This window comes from Asterias amurensis, chromosome 10 (assembly GCF_032118995.1).
Source record: "Asterias amurensis chromosome 10, ASM3211899v1".
In the NCBI taxonomy this organism is placed as follows: domain Eukaryota; kingdom Metazoa; phylum Echinodermata; class Asteroidea; order Forcipulatida; family Asteriidae; genus Asterias; species Asterias amurensis.
In genome coordinates this window covers 1558894-1580036 of record NC_092657.1, presented here as the reverse complement: position 1 = coordinate 1580036, position 21143 = coordinate 1558894, and the positions used below count along the sequence as shown (strand labels likewise).

The window sequence follows — 21143 nt, the reverse complement described above, 5'->3', positions numbered from 1 at the left end:
CAGTTTAACCTTGTGAACCTTGTGATTTTCAAGTTTGGTTAATACAGCTACGTCATATCACTCCTCCATCAACTCCATTGGCTCACAATCCATCAGCGAACTGTTTTCAAAATCCTCACCATTGAAATGTCTCCACACCGCTCCTATACATATCTCACCAGTCTCATCAAGATTTACCAACCTGGATGACCCACGCTTCGCTCTGGTTTAGACACTACACTCTTGGCAGTTCCAACGGTGCTGGGGATCGTGCATTTTAACACTGCCCAGCGCCTTTGGAACCGTCTCCCTCATCAGCCGAGTCACTTGAAGTTTTCAAGAAACATCTCAAAACTGTCTTGTTCAATGGTCGCTGAAACATGATTACCCCCTTTACAGTCCATACAGGTGTAGGTTTTGGTATTGACTTATACTAATAGTTACAGACAGACGTGTTGGAGCAGCCTTGGCCTCATTATCAAAAATTAATGCTGCACCACGTCTCAATTTGCAAACAATAGATTTTAGAGTGATACCGAAAATTAATCTAAACCTTACCCAGGCATAGGCAATCAACTCTCGGGATATGGAAGTGCAGAGAGGGTTACGTGGAAGTCGCTTACAGAAACTGGGTTGTTGGACAGCCTGACCATGATGGGAACTGCGTGGCATATTCTACGTGGGAAAGTCAGCGTGGGTGGCATGATGCAGAATACAACAATACATTTTTGACGGTTTGCAAACTGGCCTTCAGACCAGTCATTCACGTGTAATGCATGGAAATTCAACATCTTGAAAATGTATATGATCTCAGGAAGAATAACATCACATCTTAGGTGAACTTCATTAGAGCCGTAAAGAAAATGACTGACTTGTGGTAACTGAAAAGGCCACGATTGATGTAGACTTGACTCAAGTCCCAATCCCGTGCCATCCCCATGAAACTAATGTTTTGTGATGCTCTGCATTCCCAAACCTGTTCCACATTTCGACGGCGAGCACGCACTGTACTGAATGCTACGGGTTCCCTTTTCGGAGAAACCGGGGCGCGGTGACTGGACTAAAAGTCAGGTGAGTTGGTGCGCGCGCTGTCGGTGAATTGGCCGCGGTGTGGATGAAAAGGGAACGAGAAACGTCTTGCACCAAGACTAAGTGACCCCATGAATGACTCAAACTTGAACAATATTAGGCATATCGATTCTGAAACAGCTTGTAGTCTTCGGATTGATAGTATACATTAGAACTACGACGAACTGTCACAGATCAAACAAGTTGTCATCAATTTTCTTGCAACACTTGTTGCTCTTCTTAGACTTCAATGAGTTCTTTGAATGTGCACTTGTAAGTGGAATTTTAAATAAATGTGAATTATCGTTATAGTGATGTCCGTTTTAAGGACTTTTTTGGAAAACCTCCGATGTTTAGAATAGTTTGTGTTAAAATGGTTTTGTAGCGAACAGTACTCAGATATTTCATCAAACTTTTGAACCACATAATTATTCGCTCACATGATCCCGTTTTATGAAAACGAAAATACATTTCATGTTTTGACAAGGCTTTTTTAAGGCTTGGTCATGGCGTTCAGGTTTATGCTTTTACAAAGGCTGATGCTAAGCTCAAGTAACTTAAAGTCGACACTTGACAGTGTTCGTGTTAAGTCTTATAAAACCACTTTGAGGTCTGGTAGACACAGCACTACTACAACTTTATTAGTAAGCCAAACAGTGCAATACGAGGGAGGTTTAGCTGCACGTTAACGCGAGCAAATTTGCGAACGTGAACGTCAGAAATAATCTCAGTAATAAAGTATCGCGGCCGAGTGGTTAAGAGCATCGAATTCAAGTTCTGGTGCTAATTCACCGGAGTGTGGGTTCGAACCCCGGTCGTGACACTTGTGTCCTTGAGCAAGATACTTTACTGTAATTGCTTCTCTTCACCCAGGGGTATAAATGGGTACCTGCGAGGGTAGAGGTTGATATTGTGAATGAAAAGCTTTCGGAGCGCCACGGCAGCTCGGGGCTGTATACTCCCTAATGGGAGCTGAGAAAGATTAAAGGTATGTTTATTGGCCCAATGACCAGGGGACTAATGTAAAGCGCATTGATACGGTTTATTGTGAAATGCGCTATATAAGAACTTGTTATTATTAAATATGTGTTGAACATTTCACGTCAGGTACGTCGAAGTGCATACGTCATACGTGAGCGTGCAGTAAGCCCAAAATGGTGAAGTTACCTTGAAACATCACAAAAATATTGACGTCCATGGTCACGTATTTTGCTCTCGTAACGTGCAGCTAAACCTCTATATTTTGTTGTGCAAGTCGGGTACGTACGTGCACACGTCATACGTGAGTATCAACAAGCCAAAATTGGCGACGTCACCTAGAAACAGAATAATTTTCTGACGTTCACGTTCACGTGTCTGGTCGCGTGACGTGCAGCTAAACCTCCCTTCTATGGCGTCCTCCATAACACAAAAAGGCTAATGATAAAGAGCAGTCATACGTTTTTTTTATTTCACGGCAAGAGACTGTTTCAATTAGAATCAATTATTATGTGTATTTATTCAACCGCAACAGTAAACAAAACATAAATACATTACAGGGCATTTATCGACGAAAAAGGCAAAACAGAAACAACAAAGTTATGATAGCATCCATTACTGTACAATAATATCATCCTCTGTGTGTATTTAAATCTCATAATGGTTCAAATAAAGTTACATTCACTTGCTGTGTTACATCTTTGGATCAATTGTATTATTATTTCCCCCTGTTTTTTGTGTTTTTTTTTGTTGTCTTTTTTTTTTTTTTGGGGGGGGGGTCGGGGGTAACAACACACATGGTGTCAATTAAGAAACCCCAGTTTCATTACAATTCTCCCCTTATACAGTTGACTTGTAAATTGTCGACGCTACTGACAACGAAATAATTCAGCTTTTACTTAACCAAACAAGGGCTCATTGCAAACAACAATGAAGCACTCTTTGAACATGATAAAGTCGTTGTCGATAACTAATGCATAAACAAATAATCAGTATAGGCATTGAGCCGGAAAAATGCATTGGAAAGTTATTGTGCTCATTTTAACAAATATTGTAAAAATGTTCCCTATAAAGCGTAGACTTGGTTCTAGTCTGCGATCGTGGCTTTGAGTCTACCCGATAGCCAATACATTATTGCCTAAAATAGCGCCCTCTTGTTAGATAATAACCTCCGTCATATTATAAGCCAACGAGTTGGGGCGCGTGATAGCTAATCTCTGGGGGCGTTTTCGTGGCTGATGCAGAGGAGTAACCGCGGCCTCAGACTTGAAATCGATTCTATACAAGGACATTATAGTGCGGCTTTTTACTTCTGAGCTAATACTACCAAAAAGACACCAATTGTACTAAGTAGTAAGACTTGGCTATTATAATCTTTTGAACCACGATTCTAGTAATTTACTGCACAAAAATTAAGACTAACAAACCCGGGCGGTGCAGGGACTAGATGGTTCAGGAGGTGGCCCGAGTCAATCCAGCCAGTAGACAAGAAGCCGCGTAGTTTTGAAATGGTTCGGTTCCCCTAATGTCCAGGTTGGTGTCCGGACTTTTGTTTTCTATCTGAAAATACCTGCACCAAACATGCGGGATAATACACATACATCTATTAGCGTCAAAACGTGATTAACTAAAGTCAACTTCTTAATTGTCTCTATAAAGACACTACACTATTGATAACTGTCAAAGACCAGTCTTTCCACTTGGTGATCTCAACATAAGCATAAAATAACAAACCTGTGAAAGTTTTAGCTCAATTTGGTCGTCGAAGTTGCGAGATAGGAATGAAATTTAAAAAAACACCATCGTCACACGAAGCTGTGTGCTTTTAGATGCTTGATTTCGAGACCTCAAAATCTAATTTTTTTTTAGTAGTTGCCAATAGTGTCCATTGCCTTTAAAACTGTTGTCTCAATAAATCACATAATCAAATACCTTTATACAGTATCAATACATGTCAGTAACAGCAATGTTGTTCAAAGTCACAATAAACTCGTTTTCTTGATTGGAGCTTGGGGCAGCCAGTACACTGCCCAGGTTTCTACACTCCAGAGTGTCACACGGGAAGGACTGGTCTTCCCGCCATTTTGCAAACAGCTCTCTCTAATCTGTGGATGCAACTCAGATCATGCCATTGACGCTTGTTGTTCCATATAGACACGACCGCACAATCTTCATATTTGCCTCCCGCGCCATTATTCGGTTCTCCATCATACCAGTTTCTGTAAGCGACCTCCGCGTTGTCCTCTCTGCACTCCCATGTCCCCTCCACGTCTTGATCATTGCAGTCGATCCATACTATACCATCAGCTAATAACTGCGTTATAAACTCGTTTTCTTGATCAGAGCTTGGTGCAGCCAGAACACCACCCAGGTTTCTACACTCGTCTCTAGCATTTGACCAGGTAAATCTCGTCTCAGTGATCTTGTAGCATGAGTTTCCCCAGTTAAGCCAAGTTTTCGGACAGGACGAGTCGTCATATATAAATGTATAACAACGCTGGTCCACAGATGCAACCACTCCAAAACAGCAGCTATCTACTAGCAAGGCAGTGAGCCATACGAGGAGCTTTACATACATATTGATGCTAAGCGAGCAAGTTGTGTAGAAAACGTTTCTCACATCACAGTACGAGTGGCTTATTCTACCATTTTTTGTTTGTCATTTTAAACCATGACAGCTGGTGTGAATTGAGTAGTTGAAGTTTGCACACCACCACGAGTGTTTCTAAGCAGGCTGACGTTTCAGATAGCTACATCTTTTTTCATTTACGTTTATAAGTTGCAGTTTTGACGTCTACTTGTACGTAAATGTCTCAAAAAATATATACACAAACTTGTTGTTAATTTGTGATGAGTGGAGATGCATTCTCCATAAAAGATGACGAGGATAAAAAAACAGCTGGGTGAACAAATTATTTTGATGCACCGTTGAACAGTTCGGCGAAGTTGAACACTTAATGATAGATTACACGATACGAATTAAGATAAAGCTCTCCATGAATACGAATGATGTTCTTTTCCGAAATTAAAGGTCGACCCAAACGGTTGCATCGCAGACGAGTTGTGATATCTCCTGTATCTGTTTCACATCCAAACTCGATCCTTTGTTAAAACAAATTAATGTAGAGTCAAAATCTTTTTGCTGTTACTGACCACGTGCTGTGAATAGTTTTCAATGTAATTAACAATATTCAGCGAAGATCAGCATACAATGGGAGATGGTATTACACGGTAAGAGATAAGATAGCTCTGAGAATGATGTTCTTCTCCTCAGAGAGACAAAGTCGACCCAAACGGTTGCATTGCAGACGAGTTGTGATATCTCCTACTTCTGCTTCGCAACCAAGCTCGCGTCTGATTTAGCCTGCTGAAATGCGCACACTTTGATTGGCTAACACCAACAATGAATCATGAATAAACATGAACACAAACTGCCGTCTAACCAATCACAAGGCAACTAGTTTCTGCAATGGCGTTATAGACCAATCAGAGCCACGAACGATACGTGTTTGGTATTCTCTCTGGATTGACAATGAGAAATAATGTTCACAAATTTAGCCTCCAAAAAATAATACTCCCCACGAGTAAGACAAATCTGTAAGCCATCGACAAAGGCAAGAGACTGGAAAACAGGATACGTTGTCAAGGTAACGCCTTCACCAACTTTTTCCATCGATACAAACTGAGGCAAAATACAAACGATACAAAATTAAAGTCACGTCACTTCATATGGGTATTGATATCTGCAAGATACAGCCAAGGTTACTCCAGAAATAAATCTGCAAAATAAGACCAATATATTTACTCCAGAAAAAAGTCTATTCAAGTACCTATTTCTGAGTAGTGACGTCAGGCGTGTATTGGTACCAGCCACAGAAGTAGCCGGCATAATATGTGAAGTGACGTAATGGCAATAATTATGCGCAATATTGGGTGCGTTCGTTTAGCTTCCCTGCGTCTACCCCACGGTGCCCACTCGGGTGAACCCCTGACAAGAGCTAAACATACGACCACTCACCGCTCTCGTAGTGACGTCGTTTACCTGGGGCCAGCCCCAAGTGACCCGCTCCACGAGCAGGGCACTAGGGGCTGACCTGGATGAGCCCCTGGAATGACGTCAAGAGCTATTCGAACGCACCGGGGCAGACCGGGGATGACCCAGGGAAGCTAAACGAACGCACCCATTGTGGGACAAAATCTCAGGGGGAGGGGGGGGGGGTTGCAGAATCAAAGCTTCAGAAGTTTGCTTCAGAATCACCCGAGATTTAAAGGGTCTATACTTTTTGTAGGACAAAAAACACAATGTCCACAGATTTACACCAAACTTACACAGTTTGAAGATAGTGATAGTAGAAAGCTTCCCTGAAAATATTACGTGCTGAGGTAATGTAGTTTTGGGGAAATGAGTAAAACAATGTCATGAAAATTATTTTTGTCTCATGAGACGAAAATATGAGCATGTAAAAACGTATTTTCATGACATTGTTTTACTCATTTCTTAAAAACTACAGCACCTCAGTATTAGTAATATTTGAAGGGAAGCTTTCCACTATCATTATCTTCAAACCCTGTAAGTTTTATGTAAATCTGTGGACATTTTGAAAAAGTACCCAAATCCTTTAAAATGGTGTTTTCTGTGTCAGTGACGCTTATAAGTTAGCTCAAATTTATAAATAACCACTGCTACTTGCTCGTAATGTATTATTCATAACACTCCCGCCCCTCGTTTTCCGTTAAACAGCGCCCTCAAACACTATGGTGTCATGAGCTGGGTAAAAATCTTATTGATCCTTTAAAATTGCCATTTTAATGATTTAAAATGATAATTATTTTTGCTACAGAGGCATATAAAAGTAAGAACATTTTGAATTACTAATCAATCAGTAGCTTACATTTCTTCATTAAAAAAATGTGTACTTAATTATTGCACCAAAGAGCAATGTTTGCACCATCCACCCATCAAAGCATTTTGTGTTCACACCTTTTTATCTCGTGGGAAACTAATCCAGTTTCCCTCCCGTATCAGTCTATACGTTGCGAACGCTGAAGCACAGTGGGTTTCGAATAAAATTTCTCATTCATAAATCGATTGTGGATAACACCCAGTCAGGTACCTAGACGTTTACAGCGTAAACCGAACGGCACCGGCGAGATGGATATGGAAGTTCAGACTATTCCACTGACTTCACTGACAATCTCGTGTGCAGTGCAAAAGTGCGTAGCCAAACCACGGGGGAAAGCCCAGTTTCGAAATGTCTATTTTTTGTCAAATTTTACCACGGATAAGTAGATTTTGATGATTGTATTACATTATTTAATAGGCTAGTAGCGTTTTTTTTAATGATATATATTGTTTAGTCGTTCGGAGACGAGTTACGAAGAGGAGAAAAAATGGCGAGTCGTAGCCATCCACCGCCACCCCCGCCTGGCGGTCCTGGCGGTCCGCACGGCGGCCCGGGACGAGAGCGCTCAATGAGGTAAAATTTTAAAAGCTTTCGTAGTTAATTTTAGTGAACGTTTTTGTAAAATGCTACACAAAATGTATCAATTGTTACTGAAACATGTTCAGTCAAAATATTTTGCTGTGCAAAGTGGCTGGACATGCTGGACGAAATCTGTAGTGTTATTTTTTCATGGTTGGTCATGTGGATGTGAATGATGATCACATGACTTACCACTTACTCATTATGTTATGTGTCACTTTATAAAAGCTAATAATATGATGGTGTACTTAATTTTTTATTTTAAATGTGGAGTCGAAATGTATAAAATTTGTATCTTTTGTGTTCATTCAATGATATAATTATAACTATAATTAAATTATAATTGTATTTTATTTTTAAAGTTTAATAATTTGGAAAGAAATTTAGTCGGAGAGATATTCCTTTGAATTGAACTATCCCTATGCAATAAGGTTTATCACGAATAGGAAAATATCAAGAGAGGGTGCTGTTGAACCCACACAAAGGTATAGGCGTTGCATGCGCGAGTCGAAGAAACTGCATAGAAACCGCCCCATATTCCTTCCCACAATGCATTGCGTTTCTGAATCGTGATAAACCTTATGAGGAGGTTCGTCCGGCTATCGTCTCCACAAACGATAGCAGAGTCGTACATGTAGAGTAGGACTCTTAGGAGTACTTCACCTAGTTGCAATAACGTAAGTCGTAACCCTCCTGCCGACGGCGGGAGGGTTACGTTATCGCAACTATACTTCACCCACACCCACATGGCCAATGCCCCCAATGGTCATGACATGTGTGTCAGTACTCATTGTGCGTAAGTGAGAACTTTGACAGTTCCACACTGTTTGTTTATTTAATTAGTTAAAGCAGTTTATATTTTCGGTTGGGAGTGGGGGTGTCAATAAATCAATGTTGAACTCAGACTTTTTTTCCCTTTTGTTGAATAGGAGATTGGTAGTAAATGTTTAACTTGGTTTTGGACGTTTATAATGTAAAAAGATGCAAGTGGTAGGTCCATTGTGCGGTCGGAACTCAGAGCACATGCCCAAAGAAGCAAAAAGAGTCACAGAATCGAAGAACCACAAAATCAAGAAAACCTCACCATCCTCAATCATCGTAGAGGTTGTCTGATGGTTTAATGAGGCAAAGATGACACCCGACTTTTCCCATCTGTAATTTAGCCATTTTCTTTGGTTGCCTACCCCCTCCCACCCCCCTCAAACTCCCCCCCCCCCAAAAAAAAAAAAAAAAAAAACAAAAAAACCAATAACAATAACAACAAACAAATCCATCAACCCCACACTTATTCGCCCAAACCTCGCCCCTCTTGGTTTAATGAGGCGAATGGAATATAGCAGTCGACAGTACCATTGATGAATGATACAGTTCTAATGAATGAATGCATTATAGACACTGTGTTGTCAGTGTGACAGTGTTATGTAATAGTCTGCTCTATTGATTAATTTGCGCCAGTGATAATTAAGTGGGCTCCATTTCATAGCGCTGCTTAACTGTAAGCAAATTTTTGTGCTTACTGTAGCAGAAAAAAATGGGCAGGTGTAAATGTATTTCACAGGTTATACAATACGTAGTGAACTAACTCGGCACACCATTTTGTGGAGTCAAGTTTGTGACTCCATAAAAGTGTCGACTGTTTTAGTTCGCTAAATAGAAGGAAAACAATGCAATTTCGAGGCATATTTGTTTGGATCATTTTATTCTACTTTTTAAAACATCTAACATATCAATTTCATATAAATGGTTTCAAACGCTGCATGGACCAACTCCACCGATCCAAGGCAATGTGTCCCTTTTAATGTTTAAAAGCAAATTTTTGACAATTTGCTTAAAGCGATTAAATGTATTTCACAGGTTAGCAAGCGTATTAGTCTGCCATCACAGCGTTCACAGTGGATTTACATTGCTATCTACGCCATTAATTTGCATGTGGTTTAGTGTGGACTGTTAAGCAGCACTACAAATGATTCAATGCATGGGGTCTGTACACTCAGTTATTCCAACAATTCCTGTTTGGAAGGATTATCTAAAAAGTCAACATTGAAGTTTTGAAAACTAAATTGTTCTTATCAAGATTGAACAAATCTTGAACTACATACATGTACATACATGAAGGTAGCCAATGATAAAGACATGTATCCATAAATTAGTTGATAGATAAAATAAGTAAGGCAGTGCTGCACTTTTAAAGGCACTGGACACTATTGGTAATTGTCAAAGACCAGTCTTCTCACTTGGTGTATCTCAACATATGCACAAACTAACAAACCTGTGAAAATTTGAGCTTATTTGGTCGTCGAAGTTGCGAGAAAATAATTAAAGAAGAAAAACCCTTTTCACACGAAGTTGTGTGCGTTTAGATTTGATTTTGAGACCTCAAATTCTAAATCTGAGGTCTTGAAATCAAATTCTTGGAAAATTACGTCTTTCTCGAAAAACTATGGCACTTCAGAGGGAGCCGTTTTTCACAATGTTTTATACCATCAATCTCTCCCCATAAGCCTTTTTGAGGTATGGCGGACACAATGCTACAACAATGTAAAGTTGTGGTAAATTTGTGCGTATTGACCATAGAAATAGAACGTATGTTATTCAGTGAATTGCGCATTTTAGGCGACGCAGCATTTACACGTAAACCTGATAACCACCAACATGGTGAGCGTGGCATCAGTCGCTGCGTGTGACGCCCGCGTATCATGACGCGCGCGTATCATGCCGCCATACCTCAAAAAGGATTATTACTCGTCACCAAGTAAGGTTTTATGCTCATAATTATTTTGAGTAATTAACAATAGTGTCCACTGCCTTTAAAGTGGAAGTTATACAATTATTGGCACTACAAACTGTTGGTTTAGAAGCCTACATGGGGATGTAAAAATTAGATTAGTTTTTATCCCCCATAATTTAAATCTGAGAGCATTACCGCCTCTCAGATTAGTTAGGCCTATAACTCCGATTACAGATTATTCTTCCTGCTTGGGCATTTGTAACCGCCCTGGATTTTGGCGATCATTATACAATTGCATGCTGTGACTGGGTCCATGGCGTTTTGTACACCCGAGGAGGTACCAAACTCATGGACCCCAGTCACAGCGTGCATTAATTGTTTTGTTATACCTTTGTTTAATTGTAAATTTTCCTCTTCTCGAAGTCCTGTTGTCATCTTCAAACATTATTACGACGAACTATTCATTGTTTAAGCAGACAAACAAGAAACAATCACCTCGAACCCGCGGTTAATTAGTACACAGCGCTGGAAATCGACCAATGCTGGGAACGATCAAAGTGATGTACACCGGTGTACATCACTTTTCATGTTACCCGACCAGTCGAGCCATGTTTCATGCGTTTTTGTTGCGCGTCACGTGATTGATCCTCGAGCAATCAAACTTCACAGTTTGTTACCGAGGTATAACAAGTAAAGTTGGACCACCCTTTGAAATGAAATGTTCACATGTTACATGTAGTTGTCATTGTTTATGAATCTACATTCACATATTGACCCCTTGCACGCGCGTCACACGCGGTGACTGGTGCAACGCTCACCATGTTGGTGGGCAAGTTAGGTTTACGTGTATTAACGCCGCGTTGCCTAAAATGCGCACTTCACAGCATACTCTATGCATAGAGTTACATGTATATATGAAAACGCACAGTGAAATTGCCCACCAGTATGGCGCATTCAAGATTTTTCTGATGATGACGTCAGGTGAAATGGGTCAATAGGAGTAAAACAAACGAACGGTTCCAAAAAAAACCTGTGTACGATGAATATAAAAAACTGCAGAAGCTTTCTTAGCAACAACCACTTCATCAGATGTAATTAATGCTTCACAAGCTCAATGCAGTTTTTGTTATTAGTTAGTATTTCAAGTGCTACATGTAGTACCATTACCTTCCTTGTTTTCCCGTTGTCAGGATTAAACAAAAGGACACCGTTTAATCTGTTTGCATAAAAGATATGAAAGAAATGAAACTACATAACTTAGGAATTCAAGAGGCAACCATGTTGCCACCAACACACATCATGCACATGTACATGTGGGTTTGTATGGCCTAGGACATTTTTTGATAGGGAAAATAGGTCCTCACTAGTCGGTTCTTCGTTTTCATGGGTCCACACTAGTCATTTGTGTACAAAACCAATAGGGATTGCTTCAATACAGGAATAACAGAAAGCACAATAGGTGTCCTCTAATGTAATGGTCAAACATGACTGTGGGTTTACGGTTTGTATGGCCTACCCTTCGAGGACATTTTTCAATAGGGACAATAGGTCCTCACTTGTCGGTTCTTTTTCATGGGTCGTCACTAGTCATTGGTGTACAAAACCAAAAGGGATTGTTTCAATACACAGATTCCAGAAAGTACAATAGGCCTACATGTATGTAGGTGTCCTCTAATGTTGGTCAAACACTACTGCGTGCATTGTGTAGTTTATAGTTAGTGTATGACACACTACCGTATGGATCCAGTTTGTTGGGTCCTGCTCCATGTATTGTTCTATTATTCCCCTTTTAAAGAATCCCCTTGCGGGGTCCAAGTTTGACAATTAATTCCCTGGTACATTGTTCCATTGTGTAAAAGACCATTCATAAATACCCCAGACAGTTTCTCTACTTCTATTGGTGGAGAGCGCGTCACGTGGGTGTGCATAAACCTTTTGTTAATGACCGGTAAAAAGTGTTAATTCATGGACGTGACACATGACCCTGCGCCTGTTCTTATAAGACAGTTTCTTCATTCCTATTGGTCGAGAGCAACGGCTGAAACAGTTGTGCCACATCTCGCGATACGCGCGACGCCCACAGCATTCCCTTATAAGGAGTTGTTTATGCGAGGGCAGCAGAGGGCTCTACCATTTCATAGCTGGAGGGGTGTTGGTTTGAAAGAAATCATTTAACAATTATAATTTTTGCATTTATTTTACTTTTTGACCAACAAGTGATGACGTTTTTGACCGAAAAGGTATTTATGAATGGGAATCAAAGTGTGTTGAATCGGTTTTCAACTAGTGGTTTAAACCCGCCGAGGCCTGGTTCTTTATAATTTACCTCAACTTCGTCTAGGTAAATTATCAAGAACCAGGCCTCGTTGGGATTAAACCACTAGTTGAAAACCTCTTCACCACTGCACACATTGATTCTCTTACTCAAGGGTACTTATGTAAGTCCTACATGTCCTATATGATACATTAAGAAAAAACTGACACACATTGAACTAAATACCAGCAACAAGTAGCAATCGGGAAAAGCAGCAGTAAAAGTTTACCATTTTTTTTTTTTTTTAAATCAACCTTTCCATCAGAATGTTGGGATTTTTTCCAACAACATGTACGTAGTGTTCATGATAAAAACAAAAAAAACAAAAAAACTATTTAAAAAAATTACAATCTCTTTTTGTTATGGTACTTACAGCGATGTTTTGAATGTACCAAGAGTGAAAGGGACCTGAAAAAGTGTGTGTGAACGTCATGTCTCGTCTTTATACGGCGCTGGGCCTTGTAACATTTATATGGAAGCCTGCACTAACTGTAGGGTGCTGCTTCTTATACTATGTACACCAAGCGCCAAAGGAACATGTTGCCTTGGATTGGTAGAGTTGGTCTTTGAAAAGCGTTTGTAACCGTTTGTTATAAAATTCATATGATTAGAAAGATACTTTAAAAGTAGAATATAATGATCCACACAAGTATCACTCGAAATTGCGTGGTTTTCCTTTTACCTCGTTGACAAACACGGTCGGCCATTTATGGTTTGACTCTCATTCACGTAAATGACCATGTTAGTTCGCAAAGTAAAAGGAAAACCACGCAATTTTGAGGTAAATGCGTGTGGATCATTGTATTCTACTTTTACAACTTCTTAACCAATGTAATTGATAACAAACAGTTTCAAATCCTTTTCAAAGACCAACTCTAACGATCCAAGGCAACGTGTTCCTTTAAGCAGGAAACTACATTTTTAAACTACTTAGATTAAAATTTCCTCAATTAGCTATTATTTTTATTATACCAACTAGACCACCGAGATACCCCGGTAGCATAAGGGGCAGTTTGAATCCTGTTTTAGCAGTGAGATTTCAAAAGAACTTGGGAAAGTACTGAGTATACAGTGCTAACACACATCGGTGTATTTGTTTTAACTAAAATTTATGATATCATCCCTGATTCCCTGTTCAACCCAAAATAATTGTTAACTGATAAATATTTATCGTAATTTCTATCATATTTTGTTGCGACCTCCTGGACTAATTACTGAATATAGAGAGCTTGGTTTACAAACCTCACCAGTCTGCCAGCCTTTTCCATTTCACCCCTTCACGCAACAATGGTTTTAAGAATAGGGCGAGTGGAAATGCAGGCATAATTTACAATATTCAACACAAATCTTTGGGAAGTCATTTGAAAGGGGAATTTAATCACAGTGTCGCTATTAATGCATTTGAACCATCTGCTCTTCAGTCATCCAGCTGTGAACTAAATATGAAGTCGCTCTCACGGTAAAATATTATATTCCAACTAAAAATAGGGTCATCGTTTTGGGGTTTTTTTCGTCAAAGGAATGCCGATTTCTAGGCAAAACTACAATTAAAGTGGCCTGCGAAAGTTTCAGCTGAAGAGAGTGTTTACTTTGTGACTGAGAAAACAGCAAAGACTAAAAGAGCTGTGGTGGTATTTTCATCGAGCGTTGAATCAGTGGGTGTGTTCGATAAGCTTCCCTGGGTCGACCTCGGTCTGCCCCGGAACGTTCAAACAGCTGTCCAGGGGCTCACCTGGGTCAGCCCAAGTATGGAGTCACTTGGGGAGTCACTGGAGTTGGTCACTTGGGGCTGGCCCGGGGTGCATGACGTCACCACGAGAGAGTGAGTGATCATTCGATTAGCTCTTGACAGGGGCTCACTCAAGTGACCACCGCGGGGTCGACTCAGGGAAGCTAATCGAACGCACCCGATTCATGTGTAGTGGTGCAAAATGGAGCTCCAACAACAACTCTAGCTGCACCATTCACGAACAGACAACAACTTTGAGAAATATGAGTAACGATTATGTGCAAACCGTTTCTTAGATTCAAATGTTTTGGGGGGAAAAATTATCCAATTTATGTATAGGTGAAAGCGAGTACCAACGGCATCTCTAGCTGCAGCATTCGCGAACGGACACCAGCTCTCAGAAATTTGAGAATTGATTAGGTGTGAGCCATTTCTTAGATTTGAATGTTTTGGGTGAAAAATTATCTAATCAATGTGTGAAAGCGAGAAAGTTTTCTTATGTCTTATGTATTATGTCTTACATCACTGTCGTACACCAACACTCGTTAATTTCCTTTTGATTTTGTCTTTTCAGCACATCAGGGGAGTCTTTATACGCAACCCTGGGAATAGAAAAAGGTGCAGATACAGACGCTATAAAGAAAGCATACAGAAAGGTAAGGCAACGAACAAGGAGTGATTTTATTCTTGTGTGTAGGTCTTTATTTTCACTCGGTACCGGCCACAGCATAGTAAACCTGAATACATGTATAACAGGCCTTCTAAATAACCCACGGCACCCACAGCAATTGGCGTGGTGCCCTGTGGTTTTTGCTGAGGTGCCCTGTGCTTTTTGCTGTGTTGTCCTGTGCTTTTGCTGTGTTGCCCTGTGCTTTTGCTGTGTTGCCCTGTGCTTTTGCTGTGTTGCCCTGTGCTTTTGCTGTGTTGCCCTGTGCTTTTGCTGTGGTGCCCTTACCAGAGGACAATTGCTGTGCCCTTTAAAGGCAGTGGACACTATTGGTAATTGTCAAAGACTAGCCTTCACAGTTGGTGTATCTCATATATGCATCAAACAACAAACCTTGAGCTCAATCAGTCACCGAAGTTGCGAGATATTAATGAAAGAAAAAACACCCTTGTCAAACGCCATTGTGTGCTTTCAGATGCTTGATTTTGAGACCTCAAGTTCTAAATCTGAGGTCTCAAAATCAAGTGGAAAATTACTTCTTTCTCGAAAACTACTTCACTTCAGAGGGAGCCGTTTCTCACAATGTTTTACAACAGCTCCCCATTACTCGTTACCAAGAAAGGTTTCATGCTAATAACTATTTTGAGTAATTACCAATAGTGTCCACTGCCTTTAAAGAGCGAAGTTCAAGGCCTTGAATAAAATCAAATTTGAGTTTATTAATAACTGCAAATGATGTTTTCTCACGATGGTCTGCAGACTCTGCAATGGTGATACTGCCACATGGCACTTACTGATGCAGTTGGAAACTTTTTCCCGTCAAGAAAGTTCTAGCTCAGTGTGGCTGGGTGGTCAAATGTAATGCCTCAAGTCCCATGTTACATAATACCTCATTATGTAATATAGCTTTGTGAAAAATTGTTGACGTTTTGTTTACGTTTGTATTTCAGCTTGCGTTAAAGTACCACCCGGACAAAAACAGAGATGATCCATCGGCAGAAGAAAAGGTTTGTTTACTTTCAGTCTGTTTAAATGTGTTTTAAAAAAATATTCTATATTTTAGCCTCGGGTTTGACCCAAGTGAGTACAGTACAAAAGGCCTGATGATACGACACGGAGGCAACAAAGTGTTTGCCTCCATGCCCCCATATCATTTGCCTTGGTGCCCTTAAAATGCTCCACTAGAAATCTACAACTTCGTCATGGGGTGCCCTTTACGGTTTGTAGGAGAAAAGTCCTCGGGGACCTTTCAGAAAAGAAACATACAAGCCTGGGCCCAATTTCATGGCTCTGCTTACCTCCAAATTTTGCGCTTACGGTCACGATTCCCCGCTTACGAGCAAGCACCAAATTTCTGTGCTAGCCTTAGCGTAGAATGCCTAGTTACGTGGAGTACGCACGCGCAGAAGCCAGAATTCGCCGCTAACCCGTAAAAAATGCTTGTCGTAAGCACAGAATTCCTTGCTTCTGTAAGCGCCAATTCTGTGCTTACGGTAAGCAGAGCCATGAAATTGGGCCCTGGTACAATCCTTACTTGTAGTTCATCTTTGTCTATTTTTACTGCAGTTTAAGGAGATCAACAAAGCTAACAAAGTCCTCAGCGATGAGAAGAAACGACAGATATACGACGACTACGGATCGGTGGGTCTGTACATCGCAGAACAGATCGGGGAGGACAACGTTGATTTGTACTTCTTAGTCAACAGCAAATGTTTCAGGGTATGTTTTTTTTTTTTAGTTTAAAAGACACTGGACACTTGTCAAACAAAGTTGTCCGCATTCAAATGCTTGATTTTGAGACCTCAAATTCTAAACTTGAGGTCTCATAATCAAATTAGTGGAAAATTACTTCTTTCTCAAAAACTACTTTACTTCAGAGGGAGCCGTTTCTCACAATGTTTTATACTCTCAACCTCTCCCTGCTCCTTGTCACCAAGTAAGCTTTTATGCTAATATTTATTTTGAGTAATTAGCAATAGTGTCCACTGCCTTTAAGTAGAGTGCTATGAATGTCGATAATTTTTACTATTAAAATTCACTCAGGGATATAACTCTGGTGGGACTCGAGCCCAAGACCTTTGACATTCTAGATAAGATGTCTTACCAAGAGACTCACTATTTACATTTTTATCATAACAGGTATGCTGCGGTGTCTGCTTCTTCTTGTCCTGCTGCTGTTTCTGCTTCTGCTGCTGCCTGTGCTGCTGCTGCTGCTGCGGGAAGTGCGCTCCGAAAGAAGAAGAATACAGCAAAGAAGATATTGAAGAGATTCTACGAGGGGCTCAGGAAGACGAGGACGAGGCGGCGCTAAGGGAGAGTGAGGTTCCGATCACGCTGCAGCCTGGCGCCGATGAATCGGCGCGGCTTAAAGGTTCTAATCTGCCGGAGGTGACGCCTCCACATCAAGCAATACCGATGCCTGCCCCGCCCATGTCGACGACGCCCGAGGCCACGGAGAAGACGAGTCTGAAGTCGGCTGAGGTTCTGAATACTAGTTATACGGTCGAGAGGGAGTAGATGGTTTCTGTTAGATGCCATCTTTACGGGCGTTGTGGGTTTCAGCTTGGGTCAAAATTTGTGTCGCATTCGCAGGAAGTATGAACCGGCCTTAAGGCTAGTCCTAAGCTAGGACGAGTTACCTAACTCGAGACTAGTCTTAAATATTTTTTTTTAATCCACCCCTGGTACTTGGTAATCATGTTAGCATGATCCATCAAAGGCTGTGCCATTTTTATTTTGCAAAGGGGACTGCCATTGTTAATTTTTCAAGTCAGTGGGAAAACTTTGAAGGGGCACCCAAGGCGAAGACCATGGACAACAAAGGCCATTGTCTCCGTGGCCTGCGTGTAATACCAGGCCTGGGGACTGCCATGGGCACCAAGGCGAAAACCAGGGGCAAAGGAAACCGTGGCCTCCAATTGTTCTGGATCGTTCTGACTTGTCTTAACTCTTTGTGAAATCCACCCCTGGTACTTTGTAATTCGGTTAGCTTGATCAGACAGTGGCTGCACTTTTTTTTTTAATGATATCCGTAGTGGCTGTAGTAAAAGGTTACCAGCCAAGCAAAGTTTCTGTTCAATTGGCTGGTAACCAGGGTGAGTTTTTTGCGGTCGTAACCAATAGATGTTTCGGTCAATGGCCAGTGATCAACCAATGGCAAGTTCAACCATTAGCACAAAAATTTGCTTAGCATGAGATTTCTTCCTTGATAAAAACAGGAATGCCAACCCAAAATTTCCACGTGATTTTCAGGATAAGCAAACAACAGCTAAAGACCAGTAACAAGCATGAGAAATAAATGGAAAGTTGATTGGTAATCGTGTTTTTATCAAGGAAGAAATTTCATGCTAAGCAAATTTTTGTGCTTAGCAGCTTCATGAAATTGGGCCCTGGTTATCTAACCTTTCGATATCAGTACATGTAAATGCTCAATTGTATTTTTTGTTTTCATTTAAACTGCTTTGTAAGGATGTATCGTTGTATGTGTCTGTCGTGCATTCTAATGCCTGCAGCGGATTTCACAAAACGCTAGGATCAATCCTATCGCCAGTTAGGATGAGTAACTCGTCTTAACTAAGGATGGGTTCAATGCGCCCTAACGTCTTCGGATACAGAAATTAACTCGTCCTATCCTAGGATTAAAGGGAAGATACTTGTTTGGTAATTGTCAAAGACCAGTCTTCTTCTCACTTAGTGTATCCCAACATAAGCATAAAATAACAAAGCTGTGAAGATTTTAGCTAAATTGGTCATCGAAGTTGCGAGAAAATGATGAGAGAAAAAACACCCTTGTTGGACGAATTTGTGTGCTTTCAGATAGGAGTAAAAGACTATAAAAGATTATTTTAGTGAGAAATTACCTCTTTCTAAAAATATATGCTACTTCAAATGGAGCTGTGTCTCACAATGCTTTATACTTCCAACAGCTCTCCAATGCTCGTTACCAAGTCAGTTTTTAAGTTAATATTTGTTTTGAGTAATTACCAAACGTGTAGCTTCCCTTTAATCCTAAGGAAGAGTTTGGTCACAAACACTTTTCAATTACCAACTCGACCGATCCAAGGCAACGTGTTCCTTTAAGCAGGAAATATTGCTTAAAATGTTTCTGTTAATAAAAAAATAAGCAGGATACCAGTCTCAGGTTGTACTTGTGACAAGGTATTTTGGCTGGTAACCTTATTCTGGTAAGCGGCTTTTGTTGTGCTTAGCTGCTTTTTTGTGTTTAAGCAGCCCTATGAAATTTAGCCCTGGCTGGTTACCAGAAAGAGTTTATCGCTTGGGAATTAATCTTTGCAACATATACAGCCTTTATTTTATTTTTCAAGTAATGAACTTAGTCTTTATTATTTTATCAATATTGTTGGATTTGTGTGCTTCAAGCTTTTTTATTTTTAAAAGAAATTCATTGGACATTTTTTTTTTTAAGTTTGTGGAATCTGCCCTCTGGAAACCAAGTTAACAACTCTGTTGGCCGGTACAGTTGCGCAACCGTGGTTGAGCCAAACACGCAGAAAAGCTTTACTGTTGACCTAAGGTCATGGTCAATGAAACGCGTCCAAGATCCTGCTTCCTACACCACTCAAAGCTTCCAAATTTACTTAACTGAACAACATTCACTGTAAACAAAAAAATGAATTTAAGCACAAATTAAAAAAATTGCGGGAGCAGATCAGAATTTTCATGTACATGTTGAAATTCCTGAATAAATTGTGAATAGGTGTATGTTTTTTTTCTTTTTCAATATCTAAATAATTAAGCAAGTACTAACTATCTGTTTAAAACTAAACTAATATTGGCTTAATGAAAAAAGTGTATAAACAATATTTTATAGGAGATAATTTATTGTTTTGTGAGGTTTAGGGTCGGGGTTGAGAGAGTGTTTTCTGTAATGAAGGGGTTAGTTTAACCAAAGACTGGGGCCCAAATTTATGGCTCTGCTTACCATAGGCAAAGAATGGGCGCTTATGGAAGCAGGGAATTCCACGTGAACGCCAAGCGTATTTTATGGGTTAGCAGGAAATTTTTGCTTCTGCATGTGCATACTCTACATTACTAGGTATTCTACGCTTACACAGCTAACAGACATTCAGTGCTTGCACAGTAAGCAGAGAATGGTGATCGTAAGCGCAGAATTCGATGGTAAGCAGAGCCATGAAATTGGGCCGAGTATACGTAAAGTGCGCTAGGTGTATAGTAATGCTGCCCTAAGCCTCTTTGTCAAGGCCTTTGTGGCAGAAACAGTGGAGCAAACACCAATGAAGCAGTCATTGAGAATGACTGCGTTAGGGCAAGTTGAAAGGTCTTTTTTTCCTGGAATTGTGAATATTCAAGTTTAAACATGATGCAAGTACTAGGCTCGAATACAAAGTACTTTACCGAGAATGAAAATTTAGTTTTGTGTTCAGAAATTGTGAAACTATGTTAACATGCTACATTGGAAGAGTTCATATTTGGACTTGACCTTTATTTTGACCTCTTTGTGTGAATAGGAGGTCAAACCTTGTGGCCGCTACATGGTTCAAGTGCTGAAATTCGAGCTCTCATGCAGCGTTTGAGAACAATATTCTCGAAGCCAGAGAAGATCAAAGATCATAACTTCTTTTTATCCCGAGTGCCAGAGAAGTAGATCCAAGAGCATGGCTTCTTTTTATCTAAAAAGGGGGTTTAATTTCTCCAAACAGACATAAGAAAGTGTTCAAATGGATAAAAGTGTGACCTGATTTCATATCTTTATGTTAACAAGTTCTGCGTTTTAGCTTAGAAGTAAATATCCTCATATAAAAATGTCTAGAAACGTATTTTTGTTAATACTTCAAAGAGGTTTACGGTAACACCATGTGAAAATCTCTTTTAAGAAGTGTGTTGCTGAAAAGAACCGGTGGTCAACGACTCAACGTCTCGATCATTATTTGATCCCGAAGACGGTTAGAGCATACTGATAGAAATTTTGAGTCGTTAACCACCGTTTTTTTTTCAGAATCAACACAATTCAAAAAGAAATATTCACATGGTGATACCGCAAATCTTTCGTAGAAATACTTCCACCATGCAAAGTTTCAATTTCTACAAGTAATTTTGTTGTTTTTACCAACGCATACATTTTCAGCAATAATGCATCTCCATTTTTATCAGATATATATGACCGATCTTTCACTGTTTGTGTTTTAAGTACATTGTAGTATGACAAATAGTGCCTT

At 40.2% G+C, this 21143-nt stretch overlaps 2 protein-coding genes and 1 non-coding gene across 3 annotated transcripts; 2 read left to right on the top strand and 1 right to left on the bottom strand.

Annotated features, from left to right (window-relative positions):
• Positions 1-4078: 4078 nt before the first annotated feature.
• LOC139943413 (low affinity immunoglobulin epsilon Fc receptor-like) lies at positions 4079-4603 on the bottom strand. The gene has a single exon (XM_071940224.1). It carries the CDS (start codon positions 4601-4603, stop codon positions 4079-4081), a length of 525 nt encoding a protein of 174 aa, XP_071796325.1.
• A 2617-nt stretch (positions 4604-7220) lies between these two features.
• On the top strand, positions 7221-21083 carry LOC139942851 (dnaJ homolog subfamily C member 5-like). The gene is made up of 5 exons (XM_071939645.1): positions 7221-7502; positions 14854-14935; positions 15897-15953; positions 16513-16665; positions 17086-21083. Exons 1-5 carry the CDS (start codon positions 7417-7419, stop codon positions 17461-17463), a joined length of 756 nt encoding a protein of 251 aa, XP_071795746.1. The 5' UTR covers positions 7221-7416; the 3' UTR covers positions 17464-21083.
• On the top strand, positions 15674-15752 carry LOC139943530 (small nucleolar RNA SNORD35). Its single transcript, XR_011786825.1, has one exon. It is a non-coding gene; the product is annotated as a small nucleolar RNA SNORD35 (small nucleolar RNA).
• Positions 21084-21143: the final 60 nt, after the last annotated feature.